The sequence below is a fragment of the Borostomias antarcticus genome (genome assembly GCF_949987555.1).
Source record: "Borostomias antarcticus genome assembly, chromosome: 4".
Lineage (NCBI taxonomy): Eukaryota > Metazoa > Chordata > Actinopteri > Stomiiformes > Stomiidae > Borostomias > Borostomias antarcticus.
Genome location: NC_140237.1, coordinates 9,790,111 through 9,815,168, shown reverse-complemented (window position 1 = coordinate 9,815,168; position 25,058 = coordinate 9,790,111). Strand labels below are relative to the sequence as shown.

At 51.1% G+C, this 25,058-nt stretch overlaps 2 protein-coding genes across 3 annotated transcripts in view; both read right to left on the bottom strand.

The window, feature by feature from the left end:
• Positions 1-1,273: 1,273 nt before the first annotated feature.
• Positions 1,274-22,412, bottom strand: ctdspl2b (CTD (carboxy-terminal domain, RNA polymerase II, polypeptide A) small phosphatase like 2b). Its single transcript, XM_084436627.1, has 13 exons — positions 22,271-22,412; positions 18,415-18,605; positions 16,753-16,891; positions 16,278-16,424; positions 15,922-16,170; positions 15,644-15,737; positions 13,013-13,124; positions 12,638-12,724; positions 12,316-12,378; positions 11,448-11,527; positions 11,102-11,228; positions 2,948-3,043; positions 1,274-2,687 (listed from the first exon to the last, which is right to left on the bottom strand). Exons 2-13 carry the CDS (start codon positions 18,580-18,582, stop codon positions 2,622-2,624), a joined length of 1,428 nt encoding a protein of 475 aa, XP_084292753.1. The 5' UTR covers positions 18,583-18,605; positions 22,271-22,412; the 3' UTR covers positions 1,274-2,621.
• A 591-nt stretch (positions 22,413-23,003) lies between these two features.
• golm2 (golgi membrane protein 2) overlaps positions 23,004-25,058 on the bottom strand; it is a 14,662-nt gene continuing 12,607 nt past the window's right edge. For both annotated transcript variants that reach the window (XM_084436586.1, XM_084436587.1), the window contains one exon: positions 23,004-24,484. In XM_084436586.1, the coding sequence (XP_084292712.1) occupies positions 24,408-24,484 (77 nt within the window). In that variant the 3' untranslated portion in view covers positions 23,004-24,407. The remainder of the gene's footprint in view (positions 24,485-25,058) is intronic.

Below are 25,058 nucleotides of genomic sequence, written 5' to 3'. Positions count from 1 at the left end.
TGTTCTGGGACAGTGAAGGGAGCCGTTCTGGGCCAGTGAAGGGAGCTGTTCTGGGCCAGTGAAGGGAGCTGTTCTGGGCCAGTAGAGCTCAGAGGACCACTGTGGGATCACCAGGGTCTGAGCGAGCCTCTGGGGATGGACCGGGCCAGACAGACAGACAGACAGGGCCCGCCCTAAAGACACAAGTCCACTGCTCTGAATGCATCTCCACCAGGACAGCTCTGCCACTGCTGAGTGGGAAGGGGTCAGGCTGGTAAACACAGAGGGGGTGGAAGGAGGGCAGAACAGAGGGGAAGGGGGGCAATAACAGAACAGCAACTCTATGCCTCTCAATCACAATGACATTCTGGTGAATAAAACCATTTATCTTTTTTTTTTTTCTACTTTTTTTTTTTTTAAGATTAAGAGAATAAAAATATAAAAAGAATGGATCCTTTGGATCGCAAGGACTTTTGACTTGTACAATTGTCCCCATTTAGAAACTGGAAAACAATTACATTCATAGTCTGGACATGTCTATTCAATCAGCAACATCGCCTCAGAGGACAACACTGTGTCCTATTAGCTCTGTGGGTCTGGGTGGGTTCAGGAGTTGACGCCTGTGTGGGGGGTGGAAGTGACCGGGTCACTCAGGGGGATAAGGAGATAAGGAGATCGATGAGCGAGCAGAAAGCGGCTAACTACTGTCAGACCAGAGGAGGTCAGACTATTAACCTGACAAACTTTGTTCACTGGGCACATTAACACTCTGGAGTCTTTGAGTGACTGCAGTGTGTCACATGGTTGAGCAGAGCCAGTCTCCTTCCAGGGGGGGGGCGGAGCTTCCAGGAGTTGATTGTCTCTGGATGTCAGAACACTTATGTCGGGGAGGAAGTCACATGGGATGGGTCGGTATGGCACAGTTTACATAAGCAAGAGATGGACAGGTCCACCGGAGAGCATGGAACCTGGAGGTGGGGGGGGTTCTACGCTAAACTGACTCCTTCTGTGACCGGGGCCAGGTACTGCCCCTGCCACCTCAGAACGAGAGACAGGGAACAACAGCGCTACATCCTGGTATATTCTACAGCTCTCCCCACGCCTAGGAAGAGACACACATTCACCATCACAGATCTCCCACATAATGAGCTCAAACTGCATTCAAAAGAAAAGACAAAAAAAAAGCTTAAAAAATACATAAGAGTAAAATCAACTTATAAAAGATAAACATTATAAATGGCGGAGGGGCGTTTAAACCACAGTGAGCAGGCTGTTGTCCGTCAGGGAGTAGGAGAGGCAGGCTGGCCATGCTACATCGCATTTCAACACCCCCAGAACCTTTCTGAAGCTGCGACGTTCTAAGCCGCTCATCCGGAGCTTGGAACACGTGTTCCAGATCAACAGTTTAGAATGTTTGCGATTTTAAAAACGCTGGCATTCCCATCTCAGAGCAGGGTAATACAGAGTTAGCCCTACCCAGCGCTACTACAGTAACATGTCATTACCTGGCATACTTCATTAGGGATACAAATAAATTGATTGGAATCAAATATCTACTAAAGGTTTAGATCGATGCCCTCAGCTCAGGGGCTGGCTAGCCATCAAAATGACAACATGACAGATATCCGACGACATATGACCGCACCGGTTTGTGAAACGACCGCCATGCCAACTGACACCGGTGTGTTTGATTGAGGCCGCTGGCCTGGATAACAGTACTCACTATGGTTTAAACTGGGGATATTAATATGCACCATAAACAGACAAACACTGGAAGTTCTGGATTCATTCTAGTTGATCTGGCGTCGGAGGAGGAACACACCGCCATCTCAACACTTAACAACCTCCATGTTCTTCCTATCAAAAAGCTGGGTAAAAAGTCCGTTCTCCCCGTTCTCTAAAGACTGTAGAGGATATTTTCCAGGCAGAGGGAAGGTTTGCTTCATACCGAGACAAGAGTTAGAGATCTACCACCGGTTTCTATGAGATCTACACAACAGAAGAGCTACAGAGGAATGCATCATCAGGAGATCCTACACTACAGGTAAAAAGGTTGTACAAATCCCCCAAGATGGAGGACACAGAAATGGCCACACACACACACCCACACACACGTACACACACACCCACACGTACACACACACACAACAGGCCATTCCTGTTGAAATGGGTAGCCAATCACCAGGGGTTGGGAGCCGGGGGCCAGTGTGTGGTCCTCTTCCTCCATTCAGACAGCACCTTGACCCCCCCCCCCCACTCCAGCAGAGAGGGGCCACGGACCCCCCTCCCTCAAAGAGAGGGAGCCACTCCGACACCGAAGAGAGTCATCAGGAGGGATCGGACACTTCCTTCTCGCTCTTGCCGGTAATAGTCTGTGTATTTCGTCTGTACATGTGGATCTGTAGAAATTCTTGCTTTTTGTAAAACTTCTTTTTTTTTCTTTCTCTCAGAGTTGCTTCAAAAGCCGTACGAGGGATGAGGATAACAAAAAAGGATAAAAGTAGAGAAAAGGGCTAAAATGTCAACAAGAAATGGCAACGTTTATAGTAGGTTATCCAAAGATGGCTCTGTACATGTGTGTGTGTTCAGTCAGTCGCAGAGGCCTGGGGGTCCGGGGGGGGGGGGGGGGGGGGCGGAGCTGCTCAGTCGGGGGGCAGCAGGTCGTGCAGACGAAACCGCTCTCGAACGTGAGGCCGCACATCCTCGTTCTGGGGGGTGGGGCACAGAGCAAGGTCAGTAGTGAAGGGAAACAGACAAAAAATAAGCCATTTTGGACAGAGCAGGTTAATATCAAAACAGGAAGTGAGAAGACTATTGAATGAGAAAGAATATGGTTCTCAGAAAAACAAACTAGCGTTTAGTGACATCTAACTAAAGTATTGAGCGAGCCATTGCGGAGTTGAACAGCAGATCAATACAGCATGTTATTGGTTGATCGGTGTGTGTGTGTGAGGCGGCAGCCTCCTACCAGCTCCACCAGCTTCTCCAGGAAGGGCACCAGCTTCAGCAGCTCGCAGTCGTTCTTGTCCATGAACCAGCTCTCGATGGGGATCCCGTTGGACAGCTGGGGAGGAACACACATCAATAGTCAGGTGACACACTGGGTCAGGTGAGGAGGTAGTCTGGAGATACTGGGTCAGGTGAGGGGGTATCTAGAGATACTGGGTCAGGTGAGGAGGTAGTCTGGAGATACTGGGTCAGGTGAGGTGGTAGTCTGGAGATACTGGGTCAGGTGAGGTGGTATCTAGAGATACTGGGTCAGGTGAGGAGGTATCTAGAGATACTGGGTCAGGTGAGGGGGTATCTAGAGATACTGGGTCAGGTGAGGAGGTAGTCTGGAGATACTGGGTCAGGTGAGGAGGTAGTCTAGAGATACTGGGTCAGGTGAAGAGGTAGTCTAGAGATACTGGGTCAGGTGAGGGGGTGTCTGGAGATACTGGGTCAGGTGAGGGGGTAGTCTGGAGATACTGGGTCAGGTGATGAGGTAGTCTGGAGATACTGGGTCAGGTGAGGAGGTAGTCTGGAGATACTGGGTCAGGTGAGGAGGTATCTAGAGATACTGGGTCAGGTGAGGAGGTATCTAGAGATACTGGGTCAGGTGAGGAGGTATCTAGAGATACTGGGTCAGGTGAGGGGGTATCTAGAGATACTGGGTCAGGTGAGGAGGTAGTCTGGAGATACTGGGTCAGGTGAGGAGGTAGTCTGGATACTGGGTCAGGTGAGGAGGTATCTAGAGATACTGGGTCAGGTGAGGAGGTATCTAGAGATACTGGGTCAGGTGAGGAGGTATCTAGAGATACTGGGTCAGGTGAGGAGGTAGTCTGGAGATACTGGGTCAGGTGAGGAGGTAGTCTGGAGATACTGGGTCAGGTGAGGAGGTATCTAGAGATACTGGGTCAGGTGAGGAGGTATCTAGAGATACTGGGTCAGGTGAGGAGGTATCTAGAGATACTGGGTCAGGTGAGGAGGTATCTAGAGATACTGGGTCAGGTGAGGAGGTATCTAGAGATACTGATTCAGGGGAGGAGGTATCTAGAGATACTGGGTCAGGTGAGGAGGTATCTAGAGATACTGGGTCAGGTGAGGAGGTTTCTGGAGATACTGGGTCAGGTGAGGAGGTATCTAGAGATACTGGGTCAGGTGAGGAGGTTTCTAGAGATACTGGGTCAGGTGAGGAGGTAGTCTGGAGATACTGGGTCAGGTGAGGGGGTATCTGGAGATACTGGGTCAGGTGAGGTGGTATCTGGAGATACTGGGTCAGGTGAGGGGGTTTCTAGAGATACTGGGTCAGGTGAGGGGGTTTCTAGAGATACTGGGTCAGGTGAGGGGGTAGTCTGGAGATACTGGGTCAGGTGAGGAGGTAGTCTAGAGATACTGGGTCAGGTGAGGGGGTATCTAGAGATACTGGGTCAGGTGAGGAGGTATCTAGAGATACTGGGTCAGGTGAGGAGGTTTCTGGAGATACTGGGTCAGGTGAGGAGGTATCTAGAGATACTGGGTCAGGTGAGGAGGTTTCTAGAGATACTGGGTCAGGTGAGGAGGTAGTCTGGAGATACTGGGTCAGGTGAGGGGGTATCTGGAGATACTGGGTCAGGTGAGGTGGTATCTGGAGATACTGGGTCAGGTGAGGGGGTTTCTAGAGATACTGGGTCAGGTGAGGGGGTTTCTAGAGATACTGGGTCAGGTGAGGGGGTAGTCTGGAGATACTGGGTCAGGTGAGGAGGTAGTCTAGAGATACTGGGTCAGGTGAGGGGGTATCTAGAGATACTGGGTCAGGTGAGGGGGTATCTATAGATACTGGGTCAGGTGAGCAGGTAGTCTAGAGATACTGGGTCAGGTGAGGAGGTAGTCTAGAGATACTGGGTCAGGTGAGGAGGTAGTCTGGAGATACTGGGTCAGGTGAGGTGGTTTCTAGAGATACTGGGTCAGGTGAGGAGGTACTCTGTAGATACTGGGTCAGGTGAGGAGGTAGTCTGGAGATACTGGGTCAGGTGAGGGGGTAGTCTGGAGATACTGGATATCTAGAGATACTGGGTCAGGTGAGGAGGTAGTCTGGAGATACTGGGTCAGGTGAGGAGGTAGTCTAGAGATATACTGGGTCAGGTGAGGGGGTATCTAGAGATACTGGGTCAGGTGAGGGGGTATCTAGAGATACTGGGTCAGGTGAGGGGGTATCTAGAGATACTGGGTCAGGTGAGGGGGTATCTAGAGATACTGGGTCAGGTGAGGGGGTATCTAGAGATACTGGGTCAGGTGAGGGGGTATCTAGAGATACTGGGTCAGGTGAGGGGGTATCTAGAGATACTGGGTCAGGTGAGGGGGTATCTAGAGATACTGGGTCAGGTGAGGAGGTTTCTAGAGATACTGGGTCAGGTGAGGAGGTTTCTAGAGATACTGGGTCAGGTGAGGAGGTTTCTAGAGATACTGGGTCAGGTGAGGAGGTTTCTAGAGATACTGGGTCAGGTGAGGAGGTTTCTAGAGATACTGGGTCAGGTGAGGAGGTTTCTAGAGATACTGGGTCAGGTGAGGAGGTTTCTGGAGATACTGGGTCAGGTGAGGGGGTATCTAGAGATACTGGGTCAGGTGAGGGGGTTTGTAGAGATACTGGGTCAGGTGAGGGGGTATCTAGAGATACTGGGTCAGGTGAGGAGGTTTCTGGAGATACTGGGTCAGGTGAGGGGGTATCTAGAGATACTGGGTCAGGTGAGGGGGTATCTAGAGATACTGGGTCGGGTGAGGAGGTAGTCTGGAGATACTGGGTCAGGTGAGGAGGTAGTCTGGAGATACTGGGTCAGGTGAGGAGGTAGTCTGGAGATACTGGGTCAGGTGAGGAGGTAGTCTGGAGATAATGGGTCAGGTGAGGGGGTATCTAGAGATACTGGGTCAGGTGAGGAGGTAGTCTAAAGATACTGGGTCAGGTGAGGGGGTAGTCTGGAGATACTGGGTCAGGTGAGGGGGTATCTAGAGATACTGGGTCAGGTGAGGAGGTAGTCTAAAGATACTGGGTCAGGTGAGGGGGTAGTCTGGAGATACTGGGTCAGGTGAGGGGGTTTCTAGAGATAATGGGTCAGGTGAGGGGGTATCTAGAGATACTGGGTCAGGTGAGGAGGTAGTCTAAAGATACTGGGTCAGGTGAGGGGGTAGTCTGGAGATACTGGGTCAGGTGAGGGGGTATCTAGAGATACTGGGTCAGGTGAGGAGGTTTCTAGAGATACTGGGTCAGGTGAGGGGGTAGTCTGGAGATACTGGGTCAGGTGAGGGGGTATCTAGAGATACTGGGTCAGGTGAGGGGGTAGTCTGGAGATACTGGGTCAGGTGAGGGGGTATCTAGAGATACTGGGTCAGGTGAGGAGGTTTCTGGAGATACTGGGTCAGGTGAGGAGGGGGTATCTAGAGATAATGGGTCAGGTGAGGAGGGGGTATCTAGAGATACTGGGTCAGGTGAGGAGGTTTCTGGAGATACTGGGTCAGGTGAGGGGGTATCTAGAGATACTGGGTCAGGTGAGGAGGTTTCTGGAGATACTGGGTCAGGTGAGGAGGGGGTATCTAGAGATAATGGGTCAGGTGAGGAGGGGGTATCTAGAGATACTGGGTCAGGTGAGGAGGTTTCTGGAGATACTGGGTCAGGTGAGGGGGTATCTGGAGATACTGGGTCAGGTGAGGAGGGGGTATCTAGAGATACTGGGTCAGGTGAGGAGGTTTCTGGAGATACTGGGTCAGGTGAGGGGGTATCTAGAGATACTGGGTCAGGTGAGGGGGTATCTAGAGATACTGGGTCAGGTGAGGGGGTATCTAGAGATACTGGGTCAGGTGAGGGGGTATCTAGAGATACTGGGTCAGGTGAGGGGGTATCTAGAGATACTGGGTCAGGTGAGGGGGTATCTAGAGATACTGGGTCAGGTGAGGGGGTATCTAGAGATACTGGGTCAGGTGAGGGGGTATCTAGAGATACTGGGTCAGGTGAGGAGGTAGTCTGGAGATACTGGGTCAGGTGAGGAGGTAGTCTGGAGATACTGGGTCAGGTGAGGGGGTATCTAGAGATACTGGGTCAGGTGAGGGGGTAGTCTAAAGATACTGGGTCAGGTGAGGGGGTAGTCTGGAGATACTGGGTCAGGTGAGGGGGTAGTCTGGAGATACTGGGTCAGGTGAGGGGGTATCTAGAGATACTGGTTCAGGTGAGGAGGTTTCTAGAGATACTGGGTCAGGTGAGGAGGTTTCTGGAGATACTGGGTCAGGTGAGGAGGTTTCTAGAGATACTGGGTCAGGTGAGGAGGTTTCTAGAGATACTGGAGGTTTCTAGAGATACTGGGTCAGGTGAGGAGGTTTCTGGAGATACTGGGTCAGGTGTCAGGTGAGGGGGTATCTAGAGATACTGGGTCAGGTGAGGAGGTTTCTAGAGATACTGGGTCAGGTGAGGAGGTAGTCTGGAGATACTGGGTCAGGTGAGGGGGTAGTCTGGAGATACTGGGTCAGGTGAGGCGGTTTCTGGAGATACTGGGTCAGGTGAGGTGGTATCTGGAGATACTGGGTCAGGTGAGGGGGTATCTAGAGATACTGGGTCAGGTGAGGGGGTATCTAGAGATACTGGGTCAGGTGAGGGGGTATCTAGAGATACTGGGTCAGGTGAGGGGGTATCTAGAGATACTGGGTCAGGTGAGGGGGTAGTCTGGAGATACTGGGTCAGGTGAGGAGGTAGTCTGGAGATACTGGGTCAGGTGAGGGGGTATCTAGAGATACTGGGTCAGGTGAGGAGGTAGTCTAAAGATACTGGGTCAGGTGAGGGGGTAGTCTGGAGATACTGGGTCAGGTGAGGGGGTATCTAGAGATACTGGTTCAGGTGAGGAGGTTTCTAGAGATACTGGGTCAGGTGAGGAGGTTTCTGGAGATACTGGGTCAGGTGAGGAGGTTTCTAGAGATACTGGGTCAGGTGAGGAGGTTTCTAGAGATACTGGGTCAGGTGAGGAGGTTTCTGGAGATACTGGGTCAGGTGTCAGGTGAGGGGGTATCTAGAGATACTGGGTCAGGTGAGGAGGTTTCTAGAGATACTGGGTCAGGTGAGGAGGTAGTCTGGAGATACTGGGTCAGGTGAGGGGGTAGTCTGGAGATACTGGGTCAGGTGAGGAGGTTTCTGGAGATACTGGGTCAGGTGAGGTGGTATCTGGAGATACTGGGTCAGGTGAGGGGGTATCTAGAGATACTGGGTCAGGTGAGGAGGTTTCTGGAGATACTGGGTCAGGTGAGGTGGTATCTGGAGATACTGGGTCAGGTGAGGTGGTATCTGGAGATACTGGGTCAGGTGAGGGGGTTTCTAGAGATACTGGGTCAGGTGAGGGGGTTTCTAGAGATACTGGGTCAGGTGAGGGGGTAGTCTGGAGATACTGGGTCAGGTGAGGAGGTAGTCTAGAGATACTGGGTCAGGTGAGGGGGTATCTAGAGATACTGGGTCAGGTGAGGGGGTATACTGGGTCAGGTGAGCAGGTAGTCTAGAGATACTGGGTCAGGTGAGGAGGTAGTCTAGAGATACTGGGTCAGGTGAGGTGGTTTCTAGAGATACTGGGTCAGGTGAGGAGGTAGTCTAGAGATATACTGGGTCAGGTGAGGGGATAGTCTGGAGATACTGGGTCAGGTGAGGGGGTATCTAGAGATACTGGGTCAGGTGAGGGGGTATCTAGAGATACTGGGTCAGGTGAGGGGGTATCTAGAGATACTGGGTCAGGTGAGGGGGTATCTAGAGATACTGGGTCAGGTGAGGGGGTATCTAGAGATACTGGGTCAGGTGAGGGGGTATCTAGAGATACTGGGTCAGGTGAGGGGGTATCTAGAGATACTGGGTCAGGTGAGGGGGTATCTAGAGATACTGGGTCAGGTGAGGGGGTATCTAGAGATACTGGGTCAGGTGAGGAGGTTTCTAGAGATACTGGGTCAGGTGAGGAGATTTCTGGAGATACTGGGTCAGGTGAGGAGGTTTCTAGAGATACTGGGTCAGGTGAGGAGGTTTCTAGAGATACTGGGTCAGGTGAGGAGGTTTCTAGAGATACTGGGTCAGGTGAGGAGGTTTCTGGAGATACTGGGTCAGGTGAGGGGGTATCTAGAGATACTGGGTCAGGTGAGGGGGTATCTAGAGATACTGGGTCAGGTGAGGAGGTAGTCTGGAGATACTGGGTCAGGTGAGGAGGTAGTCTGGAGATACCCCCTGACCTGACCCAGTATCTCCAGACTACCCCTCACCTGACCCAGTATCTTTAGACTACCTCCTCACCTGACCCAGTATCTCTAGATACCCCCTGACCTGACCCAGTATCTAGAGATACTGGGTCAGGTGAGGAGGTAGTCTAAAGATACTGGGTCAGGTGAGGGGTAGTCTGGAGATACTGGGTCAGGTGAGGGGGTATCTAGAGATACTGGTTCAGGTGAGGAGGTTTCTAGAGATACTGGGTCAGGTGAGGAGGTTTCTGGAGATACTGGGTCAGGTGAGGAGGTTTCTAGAGATACTGGGTCAGGTGAGGAGGTTTCTAGAGATACTGGGTCAGGCGAGGAGGTTTCTGGAGATACTGGGTCAGGTGAGGGGGTATCTAGAGATACTGGGTCAGGTGAGGAGGTTTCTAGAGATACTGGGTCAGGTGAGGGGGTATCTAGAGATACTGGGTCAGGTGAGGAGGTTTCTGGAGATACTGGGTCAGGTGAGGGGGTATCTAGAGATACTGGGTCAGGTGAGGGGGTATCTAGAGATACTGGGTCAGGTGAGGAGGTAGTCTGGAGATACTGGGTCAGGTGAGGAGGTAGTCTGGAGATACTGGGTCAGGTCAGGGGGTATCTAGAGATACTGGGTCAGGTGAGGAGGTAGTCTAAAGATACTGGGTCAGGTGAGGGGGTAGTCTGGAGATACTGGGTCAGCTGAGGGGGTATCTAGAGATACTGGGTCAGGTGAGGAGGTTTCTAGAGATACTGGGTCAGGTGAGGAGGTTTCTGGAGATACTGGGTCAGGTGAGGAGGTTTCTAGAGATACTGGGTCAGGTGAGGAGGTTTCTAGAGATACTGGGTCAGGCGAGGAGGTTTCTGGAGATACTGGGTCAGGTGAGGGGGTATCTAGAGATACTGGGTCAGGTGAGGAGGTTTCTAGAGATACTGGGTCAGGTGAGGGGGTATCTAGAGATACTGGGTCAGGTGAGGAGGTTTCTGGAGATACTGGGTCAGGTGAGGGGGTATCTAGAGATACTGGGTCAGGTGAGGGGGTATCTAGAGATACTGGGTCAGGTGAGGAGGTAGTCTGGAGATACTGGGTCAGGTGAGGAGGTAGTCTGGAGATACTGGGTCAGGTGAGGGGGTATCTAGAGATACTGGGTCAGGTGAGGAGGTAGTCTAAAGATACTGGGTCAGGTGAGGGGGTAGTCTGGAGATACTGGGTCAGGTGAGGGGGTAGTCTGGAGATACTGGGTCAGGTGAGGGGGTAGTCTGGAGATACTGGGTCAGATGAGGGGGTAGTCTGGAGATACTGGGTCAGGTGAGGGGGTATCTAGAGATACTGGGCCGGGTGAGGTAGTCCACCCTAGACAGTGTCAGGTGAGGAAGTAGTCAAGAGACCCACTGGATCAGATGAGGAGGTAGTCTACACTAGACACACTGGGTCAGGTAAGGAGGTAGTCTACACTAGACACACTGGGTCAGGTAAGGAGGTAGTCTACACTAGACACACTGGGTCAGGTAAGGAGGTAGTCTACACTAGACACACTGGGTCAGGTAAGGAGGTAGTCTACACTAGACACACTGGGTCAGGTAAGGAGGTAGTCTACACTGGACACGCTAATTGTAATTGTTTTCCAGTTTCTAAATGGGGACAAGTGAAGAAGTCAAAACGCCTGGTGATCTCATCTATAAATAATAATAAATAAAAAAACTGGTGAGGAGGTAGCCCCACACGCACAGACACACACGGCCATTCATTCAGCACAGACAGTGATCTGCTGCTTTGTGTCTGTGCATCACAACAATGGACACAGTTAGTTAGGGGACAACTGGGATTAAGATACTTCTTTTCTTCTGGAACCTTCCCCCCGGTCTAAGGCGCTCTGCGAGGCGCTGACCTGTCACCCCCCCAGACGGGATGTATAGTTGATGAAGTCACCTGATATGCAAACGCTTGTGGAGAGTTGTCTATGATGATGGTCTTGGACAGGTCCCGCCCCAGGATGTTCAGGTCCTTGATGTAGTTTCCTTGCACACAGACACAATGCTCACGGAACAGCCGGTGTCTACGGTTACAGGAGGGAGGAGGGAGGGAGGGAGAAAAATCAATCAATGACCCAAGTCAGGAGCCCTTCATCAATAATGCAGCTAAACCACAACTCTGACACCTGAACAGGCCCTGGACTTAGCATGTGCCCTAGGGCCCCGCTAGACCTAAATCTAGACACACACACACGCCCCCCCCCCCCACACACACACACACACACATACCCCCACACACGTACCTGACCAGCTGTTTCTTGGGGTCTAGGATGTTGAGCAGCTTGTCTGCGTACACCTTTTTCGAGGCTGTGAACAAGATGATCTGGAGGACAAACAGACCAGTGTGAGCACACTCCTCAGTGAGCACACTCCTCAGTGAGCACACACTCCACACACTCCTCAGTGAGCACACTCGAGCGCACACTCCTCAGTGAGCACACACTCCTCACACTCCTCAGTGAGCACACTCCTCAGTGAGCACACACTCCTCAGTGAGCACACACTCCTCAGTGAGCACACTCCTCAGTGAGCACACTCCTCAGTGAGCACACACTCCTCAGTGAGCACACTCCTCAGTGAGCACACTCCTCAGTGAGCACACTCCTCAGTGAGCACACTCCTCAGTGAGCACACTCCTCAGTGAGCGCACACTCCTCAGTGAGCACACTCCTCAGTGAGCACACTCCTCAGTGAGCACACACTCCTCAGTGAGCACACTCCTCAGTGAGCACAGTGAGCACACTCCTCACACTCCTCAGTGAGCACACTCCTCAGTGAGCACACTCCTCACACTCCTCAGTGAGCACACTCCTCAGTGAGCACTCCTCAGTGAGCACACACTCCTCAGTGAGCACACTCCTCACACTCCTCAGTGAGCACTCCTCAGTGAGCACACACTCCTCAGTGAGCACACTCCTCAGTGAGCACACTCCTCACACTCCTCAGTGAGCACACTCCTCAGTGAGCACACTCCTCAGTGAGCACACTCCTCAGTGAGCACACTCAGGCGTCATCTCATCAGTCCTGTGAGCGCTCAGGTGTTAGGGTGAGGACCAGGAAGTGGAGGAATAGTAATGGAGCGACAGGAAGTGGAACAGGAAGCCGGTTTACCTCGTAGATCTGCGACATGCGCTCCAGGAACTCTCGAAAGAACGGCCGCAGTCGTACGTACACCTGGACACACGCGAAATATAAAATACTACATCAGAGAAGGAATATTTGGGTCATTACACCATTAACAGTGAGTGGAATACAGTGATGAGTTAAGACTCAGTCAGAGCATCAACAGTATTGAGCTACACTCAAGAGCATCGCTCATTAAAGCCGTCAACTTCTCTTTAATGAAATGTGTGCCGAGACTCTGACCTCCACCTGTTGGATAGGCCTCTACTGCCCTCTGCTGGCCAGGCCCCATGTGTGTGACTGCACCCACCTGGTAGATGACGTCTTGAAAGAGGACAGGGAAGGTGAGCGCGGCGTCGTCCAGCTCGTTCAGGCTGCAGTGGACCAGGGTCTCGTCCTGATGGCGGGGACAGGACCAGACAGGTCAGCCGTTACTGGGTTAGGCCTGTGTGTGTGTGTGTGTGTACTGACCAGGTCCAGGACCAGGGAGAACTCGGGTGTGTGTGTGTGTGTACTGACCAGGTCCAGGACCAGGGAGAACTCGGGGGTGTGTGTGTGTGTGTGTGTGTGTGTGTACTGACCAGGTCCAGGACCAGGGAGAACTCGGGTGTGTGTGTGTGTGTGTGTGTACTGACCAGGTCATGGACCAGGGAGAACTCGGGTGTGTGTGTGTGTGTGTACTGACCAGGTCCAGGACCAGGGAGAACTCGGGCGTGCTGCGGGTCTTCAGGGGCAGCGCCGGCTTCCTGGTCAGCTGCTCCTCGGTCAGCGGAGGGACGTGCTTGATGAAGAAGTACCTGAACACAACCAGAACCACCTAGTGAGCACTACACACACCTGAACACAACCACCTACTGAGCACTACACACACCTGAACACAACCACCTAGTGAGGACTACACACACCTGAACACAACCACCTAGTGAGGACTACACACACCTGAACACAACCACCTAGTGAGCACTACACTCACCTGAACACAACCACCTAGTGAGCACTACACACACCTGAACACAACCACAACCACCTAGTGAGGACTACACACACCTGAACACAACCACCTAGTGAGAACTACACACACCTGAACACAACCACCTAGTGAGGACTACACACACCTGAACACAACCACCTAGTGAGCACTACACACACCTGAACACAACCACCTAGTGAGCACTACACACACCTGAACACAACCACCTAGTGAGGACTACACACACCTGAACACAACCACCTAGTGAGGACTACACACACCTGAACACAACCACCTAGTGAGGACTACACACACCTGAACACAACCACCTAGTGAGGACTACACACACCTGAACACAACCACCTAGTGAGGACTACACACACCTGAACACAACCACAACCACCTACTGAGCACTACACACACCTGAACACAACCACAACCACCTACTGAGCACTACACACACCTGAACACAACCACAACCACCTAGTGAGGACTACACACACCTGAACACAACCACCTAGTGAGGACTACACACACCTGAACACAACCACCTACTGAGCACTACACACACCTGAACACAACCACAACCACCTAGTGAGGCCTACACAGGCCTAGAGAATGTTAGTAGAATGTAGTGTTGCACGGTGTATGGATAATAGAAAAGTACCGCGATACTGTCGTCAAAAAACGGTACAATACCCAACTTTAAAGTATCGATACTTTAAGATAGCTGTTTTAATAAGAGCCGTATAGTTGTGTTCATGCGACAGTGAAGCAGTGTTTGTTTGTAGGCTATAGCGCTCTGCTTCTCTCTCCCAGGTCTACCTTATGTTTGAATGTATGAATGCACAATACATTTATTGCACCAGATGATAGCTAGAGAAGCTAATTTCCATCCGTAGCATGAGACTTTTAGCTAGCATAGCTGCAGCCTGGCTGCAAGCCTAGCTCTCTGCCTAGCGCACGTGACAAAAAAAAATCAATACCCGCTCCGACCTCCTAGAGCGAGAGAACTGTTAACCGTGAGACAATTATCTCTTCTGATAATTTGGAATAGCAAAAATGCTTCAATAGGCCTGGGTTAATTAATAATAATCTTTTCAAGTTCTTCTTATTATCTCACAGTTTGCAACAACATAGGCATAAATTATTGATTTCTCCCCACACAGACAAACAAACAGAAGCCAGCACAATCCCAAGCCCCCCAGTCGAGGCAGCCTTCCCTTCCAGCTGTGTTTGAAAGCTACAGGAAATATGATTAAGACTCAAAAGATGCAAAAAGACTGAACAGAGCACTAAAGAAGGCCAACAATTTAAAGTTTCATGTTCTGTCATCTATTATTCCATTACTTTTCCTTATGTTTTAGATTTTCACCGTGGTATCGTTTCGGTATCAGTATCGAGATATTTTGGGCAGGTTTTGTATCAAAGTCATAATTTTGGTATCGTGACAACACTAGTAGAACGACTTGAGGGAGGAAGAGAAAGAAGGAAATGTATGTTGGAAATGGAGAAGTTGGATTTTTGGTGCCAGCTGTGCCTAGTGACACAACATTAGGCCACTGACAGCTGATGTGGTCCCTTGCTCCGAAAGGATGTTTGAGGCACTGGTGAAAAGCCAGCGAGCAACTATACAGAAGGACATTGTACGTAAGTGAGTGGAGAGAGAGAAGGTTTCAGTACGTGATAAAGTGTCCTTTTTTGCATTTCGTTTTATGTGACCTTTTATGTATTACACTTTGTCTTGATGCTTTTAATGTCTCATGTAAAGCACTTTGAATTGCCTTGTTGCTGAAATGTGCTTTACAAATAAACTTGCCTTGCCTTACACACCTGAACACAACCACCTAGTGAGGACCACACACACCTGAACACAACCACCTAGTGAGGACCACACACACCTGAACACAACCACCTAGTGAGGCCTATACACACCTGAACACAACCACAACCACCTACTGAGCACTACACACACCTGAACACAACCACCTAGTGAGGACTACACACACCTGAACACAACCACCTAGTGAGGACCACACACACCTGAACACAACCACCTAGTGAGGACTACACACACCTGAACACAACCACCTAGTGAGGACTACACACACCTGAACACAACCACCTAGTGAGGACTACACACACCTGAACACAACCACCTAGTGAGGACTACACACACCTGAACACAACCACCTAGTGAGGACTACACACACCTGAACACAACCACAACCACCTAGTGAGGACCACACACACCTGAACACCCCCCCCCCGCCCTGTCATCCTGTCATTACGACGATGTGAAACTCAGAGCAGTGGGTGGATTGTGGGACTTGTAGTTCTACTCACGGGTCAAAGACCTCCCAGTCCTCCTCGTAGGTCCCCTCAGCTGGGACTGTGGGCTGGACCTCCACATAGCTGGGCTCTGAGGGAACACCTGGGGCTGGGAGAACCAAAAGAAAGGGGGTTGGAAGAAGGAGAGAGGGATGAGAGAGAGAGAGGGAGGGGTGGAAAGAAGGGAGAGACGGGTAAGGAACACGAACCCCCCCCCCCCCCCCCCCCCCCCCCCGACTCGACGAGATGAGCCTCACTCCCAGCCAATCAGCTCCTGGCCTCCGGGCGCCTACCTGTGAGTGGGGGCAGGTCGGAGTGGACCTCGCCCTCGTCCGGGGGGGCCTCGGGGGCGTGGAGGGGTTGCCGGAGGGGCGGGCCCGGGCCCCCGGGGGGGTAGAGGGGCGCGGGGGAGCAGCAGACCTCCAGGGTGGAGGCGGCCGTGGCCGTGCAGGTGGGCGTCTCCTCCGGCTGCTCCATGTCCAGCTGCTTCACGATCTCCTCCGCCTCCACCGCCTGCCCTGGCGAATCAGAGCCCGATGAGGCTGAGGGGGAGGAGCCCAGGCGTGGGTTAGCGAAGCGCCGACACAGGCCCTCAACATCCTCCGCTCTCCTCCTAGGGGCGGAGTAGGAGGCGGGGCGCCATTCTTACCGGTCTTGTTGGCTGGCGAGAAGAAGTTGAAGACGGGGGAGAAGATGGTCCCCAGCAGGGTGGTCCTGGGGGGGCTGACCACATCCACCGGCTCCTCCAGACGACCGTTGGCCTTCTCTGGCTTACTCCTGTCATGGTTGGTGGCCTCTGGGGGTTGAAGGGTCAGGGTTCAAAGGTCAGGGGCAGGTAAATGGACTGCACTTATAAAGCGCTTCTCCACCTTAGCGGCACCCAAACGCTTTACAATGGCCCCTCATTCACACACACATTCACACACCAATGGCGGTAGCTGCCATGCAAGGTGCTAACCTGCTGGGATTCGAACCACTGACCCTTCGATCATTGAACGACCCGCTCTACCAACTGAGCTACAGCCCTGGGTAGTTTTACTATGCTACTAATAGACCGACAGCTCGTTTGGGTGCTGCGGCGACACGTTCCCTCCGTTCGCCTATAGGAGGCACCGACTACGCACCTCCGTTGATGGAGCCTCTCCTGCCTCCCCGGGCGATGGTCCGTCTGGGGGCGTCGCCCCCATGTGGCGTGGAGGAGATCAGGTTGTTGTCCACGTCACAGTGGAGGCGTGTCCTCTTAGTCGGGTTCTCTTGCTCCACCTGAGGGGAGAGAATTAGCAGCGAAAATTCTCTCAGAGTAGGAGTCCTGATCTTGGACCAGTTTGTGTCATTTGAATGAGATGGGATAGATACTGGGACCTGATCCCAAATCAGGACTCCTATTCAGACAGGGTTGATAGTGAATTGAGACTGAGAAAACAACCTATCTATAAACTGTCCATAGATCAGACTAAACAGTCTAAAGAAGCCTGACCGTATTCATAAAGACTGGTCCTGGATCAGTGCTCCTGCTCAGACTGTGTGAATACATGAACCGAGGGCTGAGTGGAGTCAGCCAGGCTTAGCTACTACGCCCAGACGGACATATTAAACATTGAAACAGAATCCATTCAGAGGCTGCGTGTGTGAAACTGAGCCCGGCTGCCCCCTGGTCCGTTCACACAGCGTGATCAGGGAGACGCGACACACACGGCACCGCTCACACTACGCTCTTCTGAGAGAGGAACGCTGTCCACGCCAGGTCTGCCTTCTCACAAACTACTACTCACACACACACAGCTCCTTACTGTACATGCACACTAGCTCCTTACTACCTACTGTACACACACAGCTCCTTACTGTACATGCACACTAGCTCCTTACTACCTACTGTACACACCTCTCTCTCTCTCTCTCTCTCTCTCTCTCTCTCTCTCTCTCTCTCTCTCTCTCTCTCTCTCTCTCTCTCTCTCTCTCTCTCTCTCTCTCTCTCTCTCTCTCTCTCTCTCTCTCTCTCTCTTCTCTTCTCTTCTCTTCTCTTCTCTCTCTCTCTTCTCTCTCTCTCTCTCTCTCTCTCTCTCTCTCTCTCTCTCAGCCTGGGGCTAAATTTAGCTGTGAGCCCGATTCCTCTGCCAGGCAGCTGCATTCCACCAGGGAAACACGACACTGGCTCCTGACAAACCCTGGATTTACATCCCGACCTGCAGAGGAGCTCAATCCAGGCCTGGGGAGCGGCCACGGGTAACAGCAGCTTACGTAACACCAGGACGCGCTGTAACGCTATGTACGCTACGCTAGGCTACATCAGGCTACAGTGTTGCACTATGCACAGAACGCTACAACAGGTTAGCGTAAGGCTACGCTACATCAGGTTACAGTGTTGAGTAACGACCCTGTTCCAATTCTCTAAAAATGCATACTTAATTTATAAAAAGTGCACTTTCAAGTCAAGTCATGTCAGATCAGTGAATTTAAATGGAAGGATCAAGTATTTCAATTGGAGACTAGATTTGGGAAGGCTATCTGAAAAAAAAAACAAAAAAAAACTTGGCCGGTAGATTTTTTCATCTACAGTCCCCTTGGCAGGTGACTCACCGTGGCCAAAAAGTTAATTTTCACCCCTGCTCCCAAGAGATAAATACTTTTCCTTATTTTCTGTAAGTAAACTCTGTTGTGTAAGTAATGCTGTTACTCTGCACAGCTGTTACCAATCACTTCATATCAGATCAGTGAGTGGAGGAAGAAGGCAAAGGCCACGTTAGAAGTGCACATTACACGGGCAGAGCTTTGTGGATGACGCTCACCTTGACGGCATTTCCTCTGATGAACTTCTTGATGGTGGACAACAGGCCCCTCCTCCCGCTGGTGGGCGTGTCCTCCTCCACCTCCGAGTGTCTCCTCTTGGTCCGGGAGGGGCGGGCCGCATGGGCGGGGTTAGGCTGCTGAGAAGCCTTACGCATTCTCAGCCTCATCCTCCTACCAGTCACATGTAAGACTGAGGGACGGGGAGAGGGGGAGAGAGAGAGAGAGAGAGAGAGAGAGAGAGAGAGAGAGAGGGGGGGGCAGGATAGACAGAGGGGTGGAGGGGGAAAGAGGAGGAGAGAGGACAGGACAGAGAGAGAGAGAGGAGGACAGACAGGGATGGAGGGTAGAAGATTGGGAGAGATAAATGTGGCAGAGTGGAGAAGAGGGACGAGGGAAGGAGAGACGGAGACGAGGGAAGAAGAGAGAGAGACGAGGGAAGAAGACAGAGAGAGACGAGGGAAGAAGAGACAGAGAGAGACGAGGGAAGAAGAGACAGAGAGAGACGAGGGAAGAAGAGACAGAGAGAGACGAGGGAAGAAGAGACAGAGAGAGACGAGGGAAGAAGAGACAGAGAGAGACGAGGGAAGAAGAGACAGAGAGAGACGAGGGAAGAAGAGACAGAGAGAGACGAGGGAAGAAGAGACAGAGAGAGACGAGGGAAGAAGAGACAGAGAGAGACGAGGGAAGAAGAGACAGAGAGAGACGAGGGAAGAAGAGACAGAGAGAGACGAGGGAAGAAGAGACAGGCGAGGGAAGAAGAGACAGAGACAACTTAGTTACTGACAGAATAAGCACAATGAAGACCTAGAGGAACTCTATAACACAACTCAGACCAGCGACACTAGGAGCGTGACCAAATATCCTAACACGTTATAGCGCCATACGGAAAAAAAAAGCATTGTTTTGATCAAACGGTTCACGATGAGCAAGCAGACTACCTCTCAGGTGGTGTATGCTACCTACCAAGCCTGCCGGCTAACTAGCAGTCATTCACACTAGTTAGCACAGTAACCAAATTACATTTTAGGCATTCAAGTTGTCAAGCATGTCAAGTCAAGGGGAATTAAGACAGCTGACTTCGTTGGGTCATCAGGCAATATTGGGAGTTGGCTTATATCGTGAATCACACCGTATCACGTGTATCTCGTCCCATCCTCCTCACCAGCGACTAAACTGTGCAGATCGCCTGGTAATCTGAAAACCTGACTACTAGTCAAGCAGAAGACAGCCTGGTTAGTGAAGAGAGAGAGAGGGGAATGGAAGGGGGAAAAACCCCAGCAGTGGTGCAGCAGAGCTACATTAACCCAGGCTGCTGCAGACATCTGGTAGTGTTCAGGGTCACATTTCCTCCACATCACTACGCCATGGCAGCTGCAGCTGGCCTCGGCCCTCCTCATCTACCATCACACCCCCCACGGCCCTGCCTCAATACTCCACGCACGCTTCCTCCATCTCCCATCACACCCCCCACGGCCCTGCCTCAATACTCCACGCACGCTTCCTCCTCACCCCCCACGGCCCTGCCTCAATACTCCACACACGCTTCCTCCTCACCTCCCATCACACCCCCACGGCCCTGCCTCAATACTCCACACACGCTTCCTCCTCACCTCCCATCACACCCCCACGGCCCTGCCTCAATACTCCACGCACGCTTCCTCCACCCCGCCCTCTCTCACCTGATGCCATCGGTGCCCTGGCGTGACTGAGTAGGTGAACGCCTGCGGTTCTCGTCTACACAGCTGGTACCAATCTGGTCAGGTCTGTGATTTCTTAGCGGAAAGGTTGAAGGAAGGAAGCCTATTCAAAGTACTGGAAGCCCTGACCAAAGCTGCAGGATCTTCACGCACAGGTCGGTCTGGTCTGACCCGCTGACCTTTAACCAAAGGAACCGTGCCAAGTTCAATGACAAAAGATGGATTATCATCAGGCCTGTCCCCATGTAACTCTCCATGAAGAAGGCAGCTGAGCAAAGCTCTTCATGGTGGCTCTTTAACAGAGCCAGGATAGAACTATTCTTAGTTAGCCCAACTCTTCCTCCCAGCCTGCCTGGCCTTTTGTAGCCAATTTCAGCGTTACATAAGAACAACTGGCTCAAAATGTGTCCAGGCATGTTCAGGACCTGTCAGACTCTGTGCCAGGCACACACTCTCTCTCTACGGTGTGTGTGTGTGTGTGTGTGCTCCCTCCATCCACAGTTAGTCTCCCACTGCATCGCTCTGCACTGCATCTGCTTTGCATCAGCACAAGGATGCAACAGTTACTACACACACTCTCTGTGCCTCACTAAACTGAACAACAGACGGCTGGGGTTTCAGTGTTCTAGTAGTGTAGGTTTACCCCTAGGGGGATCATTAAAGTCTCTATCTAACTATCTTAACTATCTATAGGTCTGGATTCCATAGTGGTAAGAGGGGATGCTAACTAGCAACAAGTCATAGATCCAAAAGATACGCCGTGTTCGTAGACGTTGAGATTCCTTACACCCCGAAACCCTTACTGGGAGTACCCTAACTTAGCTTAGCCAGCCAGTAACTCATCTGATGCATCGGTCTCACTGGTGACTGATGACAAGAAACTACACAAACACACACAAATGTATTGAGTTTTTGTTCACCACAACCATCTATATGACAATGCCAACTTGGATTGGTTTAATAAAATGCGAAACGTTAGCGAGACACAGGTTTATCCAGCTTGGGTAGCTCAGTCCCTGCCCACACATGCAAACACAGAGCATCAAGTGAGCGGGAAAACACAGGGCTCTTCTGAGAGCTTCCCTGCTCCCAATCTGGGAGAAGGCCCCACATTAGAAACGAGATGGCAAGCTGTTCGATTATATTCAACAGAATACAAGTTTGATTTAATTAACTAGCTTGCTAGCTACCCGATAGCCTTCATTAAACTATCATTACCACAACTAGTTATCCAGCCAGCTATTCCATACCCCTCCAGCATTTAGCCATGCCCATCCCTATCTGCTTGCTGTAACGTTAGCTAGCTACTAGTTAACTTGGCTGTATTTTATTAACCGTCTAATCACTACTGCTTTTAAATGCTTTCAAAATAAAAGCTTGACAAAACATGTACGCGCATGAAAGCTAGCTAGCTAGCAAGCAAACTAATCAGCTACTAGCTCCAGTTTGGGTCCGGGAATGTCGCTTGCTGGAATGTCGTTAGCATTAGCATTAGCTAGCCGTCCGTGTTCCCTGTGGGATGTTCTAGTCTAGCTGCGTTACCTAGGCTGAATGAAACGCTAGCTAACAATACAAACGTATTATATCTAGCGGTGTGTGATGGTTCAATAGTTCGAGGCGATGTGCCTGATCAACAACAACAGCACGACGTTGAACATCAAACGTTTCAGGAATTAGCCTGATCCAAGGAGGCCATGATTTGTTAGCAAAACAGAGCTTGGAGGAAGCTACGCTCGACTAGCACGCTACCGTGAGGCTAGCTGAGCCCCCAGACATGCAGGAGGATGAACTAGCACGCTACCGTGAGGCTAGCTGAGCCCCCAGACATGCAGGAGGATGAACTAGCACGCTACCGTGAGGCTAGCTGAGCCCCCAGACATGCAGGAGGATGAACTAGCACGCTACCGTGAGGCTAGCTGAGCCCCCAGACATGCAGGAGGATGAACTAGCACGCTACCGTGAGGCTAGCTGAGCCCCCAGACATGCAGGAGGATGAACTAGCACGCTACCGTGAGGCTAGCTGAGCCCCCAGACATGCAGGAGGATGAACTAGCACGCTACCGTGAGGCTAGCTGAGCCCCCAGACATGCAGGAGGATGAAAGGAACAGATTTATTTGGACGTCTCACACACCCCCTCATGCCCAAATCACTACTTACTTTCCGGTGCTCCGCGGTACCTCCAGACCGAGGACAGGTCGAGCAGACTGAGCTGGCGGACACGGTCAGGGCAGCAGGCAGGTTTCTCTCTCCGTGATCCGACTTCGCCGTGTTCAGGGACCGTCTAAAAACTGATCCAGCGATGTGTTGCCAGTCGCCATTTCCCGCCTCCTTATCCACTGTGTGAAAGGAAGGTACCCGTATGGACACATGAACACACACATGAACACACACACCCCCTCGGATACCCGTATGAACACACACACATGAACACACACACCCCCTCGCACTGGCAGCGCAGCACAAACAACCTAGTAGGCTGCTTTAAAATGACACTGGAAGCCTTTCCCGACGAAACATGCAGCTTGAATAAAACACACTTGGCTTATAATATTCTAGTTAATACATTGACGGGACTCGGAAGTCATTGTGAAACGAAATAACAGCCTATTAAAAAGTAGTGTTCAAAGAGACTCGTACCAAACTGGCATTGTTCACTCCCCATTACAGATGTGTAGACTTCCACCCAGGTTCCTTACCAGTAGCCTAAGCTTTACACAGGCAGGTCTCCACACTCATGTTTGAAACAAGCAATTCACACACTTAAAAGAGCAAAAAAACGGCTTTAATAAATTATGAATCAAAAAGCAATTTGAGGAATACACATAAGCAACTGTTTGATTACTGTTACCAATGATTGATAACCATTATGAAGTATGATTATTATCCATTTTCCCAGTAAGTAGTATGAAGTCCCACAGGTCACAGTGATGAAGCTCCAGGAGCGGTTCCTCTCCAGGTTTATATTTGAAGGATGTACCAGGACTGAGCTGGTCCCATTCTCACCCAGCATCTCTAAATTATAAGCTACCAATTAGTTGACCAGCCACATACCTTTAAATGCCCATAAATGTGATCCTGAAAAAATGAAATCCAATAAACAATACATTCAATATGCCACCCTTCCATACAAAATCTGGTTTCTTTTAGAGCTGCACAAACAAGTGATGTAATGCTCAATGATCTAAAATGTTAAGAAGCTTCCCTCAGGTCCTACGGTACACATGGAGACGGCTATGTACAGAAATACCTTCTGCCAAAGTTCATTCAAGAAAGCAGGTGTCAGTTCCAGCTGGGCAATGATGAGGTCAGTCTTCCAGATAAATGTACCCAAGTCAGGTGGTCTAAGTAACTATTGCTTTTAAGCTACAGGATGATCGTTGGGTAGATTATTAGAGATCGCTGCTAGTAGTAGTAGAGATGCATGCACGGCCTCCTGGACAGACGGAATCCCCCGGGAGTGTTAGGGCAGTCGGAGGCGGGGATCACACGTGTGTTTCGTTGGGCACGACGGGTCCTTGGCACCAGTGGTGGTGGTGCTGTTCCACTAGGAGGGGAGACACACCAGACAGGAGGAGGAAACACTCAGCCTGTTCCACTTCTTTGACACACTTTCAAGTTTCAGTTTGTCATCAAGCAACAGTTAATAAAAAAAAAGAGAAAAGAAAACATATTCCTTCTTCAGGAAAGACAGGTCAAGGTAAGAACAGAAGAAGCGTGAATCCCCTGGCCAAGCCGTATGCTGAGCAGTGGAGAGGTGGCAAGACTTGGTCGGATCAGAACCGGTCATCTCATCTTGACACAAGGGTCCTTCAGACCACTAGTCTTCTCCTGTTCATTTAACAAAGCAGTAAACAAAAATCCTCCATAATCGGTCTTTTTAACAAATGCAAATGTACAGTACGCATTATACTGTTACACATTATATATATACTTGTCATCTCTTCACTGACCTCTAGTGACAAATAACTTAAAAAAACAAACACAAAAGCATTGTGAAGGTAGACTGCAGCAGAGAAACTTTTCATTATGTCACGAATAAACCTGACTTTCATCTTCTGTTTGTCGTGTTACATGGCGTTAGGTTCTGTTGCAGAGTTGTGAAGTCTTCATCCGTACCGTGTCTACAGAGTAGTCCGCCGCCCTAGAGGATGTGTGCCAAATAGCAGTTTTCAGGATCAGAAACCATCATGAGATCCAAATCACAACGCTGAGAGAGTCTAGTGTGTGTGTGTCTGTGTCGGGGGTTCAAGTCCCTCTCCCTCCACGTGGAGCCAGATCCTTCACAGCAGGTGGTCTAGAGGATGTCGATGGCCTGGTGTCTCTTCCCGTAGTCCACCGCCCGGTCGCCCTGCATGTCGCGGTCTTCGTCGTCTGGGAGGAGGAAGAGAGGGGTTAGGAGGCGGAGGAGGGGGAGCAGAACATTAGGATGATTCACTTTTTTAAGTGCCCCATGTTGAGTCATACAGGTCAAAGGTTATCACCGCAGCACCGTACTGTGGTCATGGCTCAGGAACACGGTCCAGCTCAACAGCAGCCATGGTCCTCATGAGGGTCTCAGACACCCTCAGCAGGAGGACGACTGATGCTGGTTCACCCTGATCTCTAGGATCAGGACCACCCCCCCCCCAGTAGACCACCTAATTTCCACCCCCTACCACCCCACTCTTATAAAACCCTTTTCTGATACTGAAGGATGAATGACAGGGATACAATAATGACATGACCCCAAACCGCCCAGACCAGACATGCCCTGGACACTGGCTGGACTGCCCACTCGCTCAAACACAAACACAGTCTTCACATCTACGGGTGGTCAACACAGACACACCGTCTACGCGTGGTGGACGCGAGGCGGTCTACACATCTACGGGTGGTCAACACAGACACACCGTCTACGCGTGGTGGACGCGAGGCGGTCTACACATCTACGGGTGGTCAACACAGA

Excerpts from the sequence above, each read along its gene's own strand:
- ctdspl2b (XM_084436627.1), bottom strand. The coding sequence starts at position 18,582 with ATGAGGCTGAGAATGCGTAAGGCTTCTCAGCAGCCTAACCCCGCCCAT. Across the intron at positions 16,425-16,752 it reads GAGAGGCTCCATCAACGGAG|AGGCCACCAACCATGACAGG; the intron begins GTGCGTAGTCGG and ends TTCAACCCCCAG. Across the intron at positions 16,171-16,277 it reads CTCGCCAGCCAACAAGACCG|CCTCATCGGGCTCTGATTCG; the intron begins GTAAGAATGGCG and ends CCTCCCCCTCAG.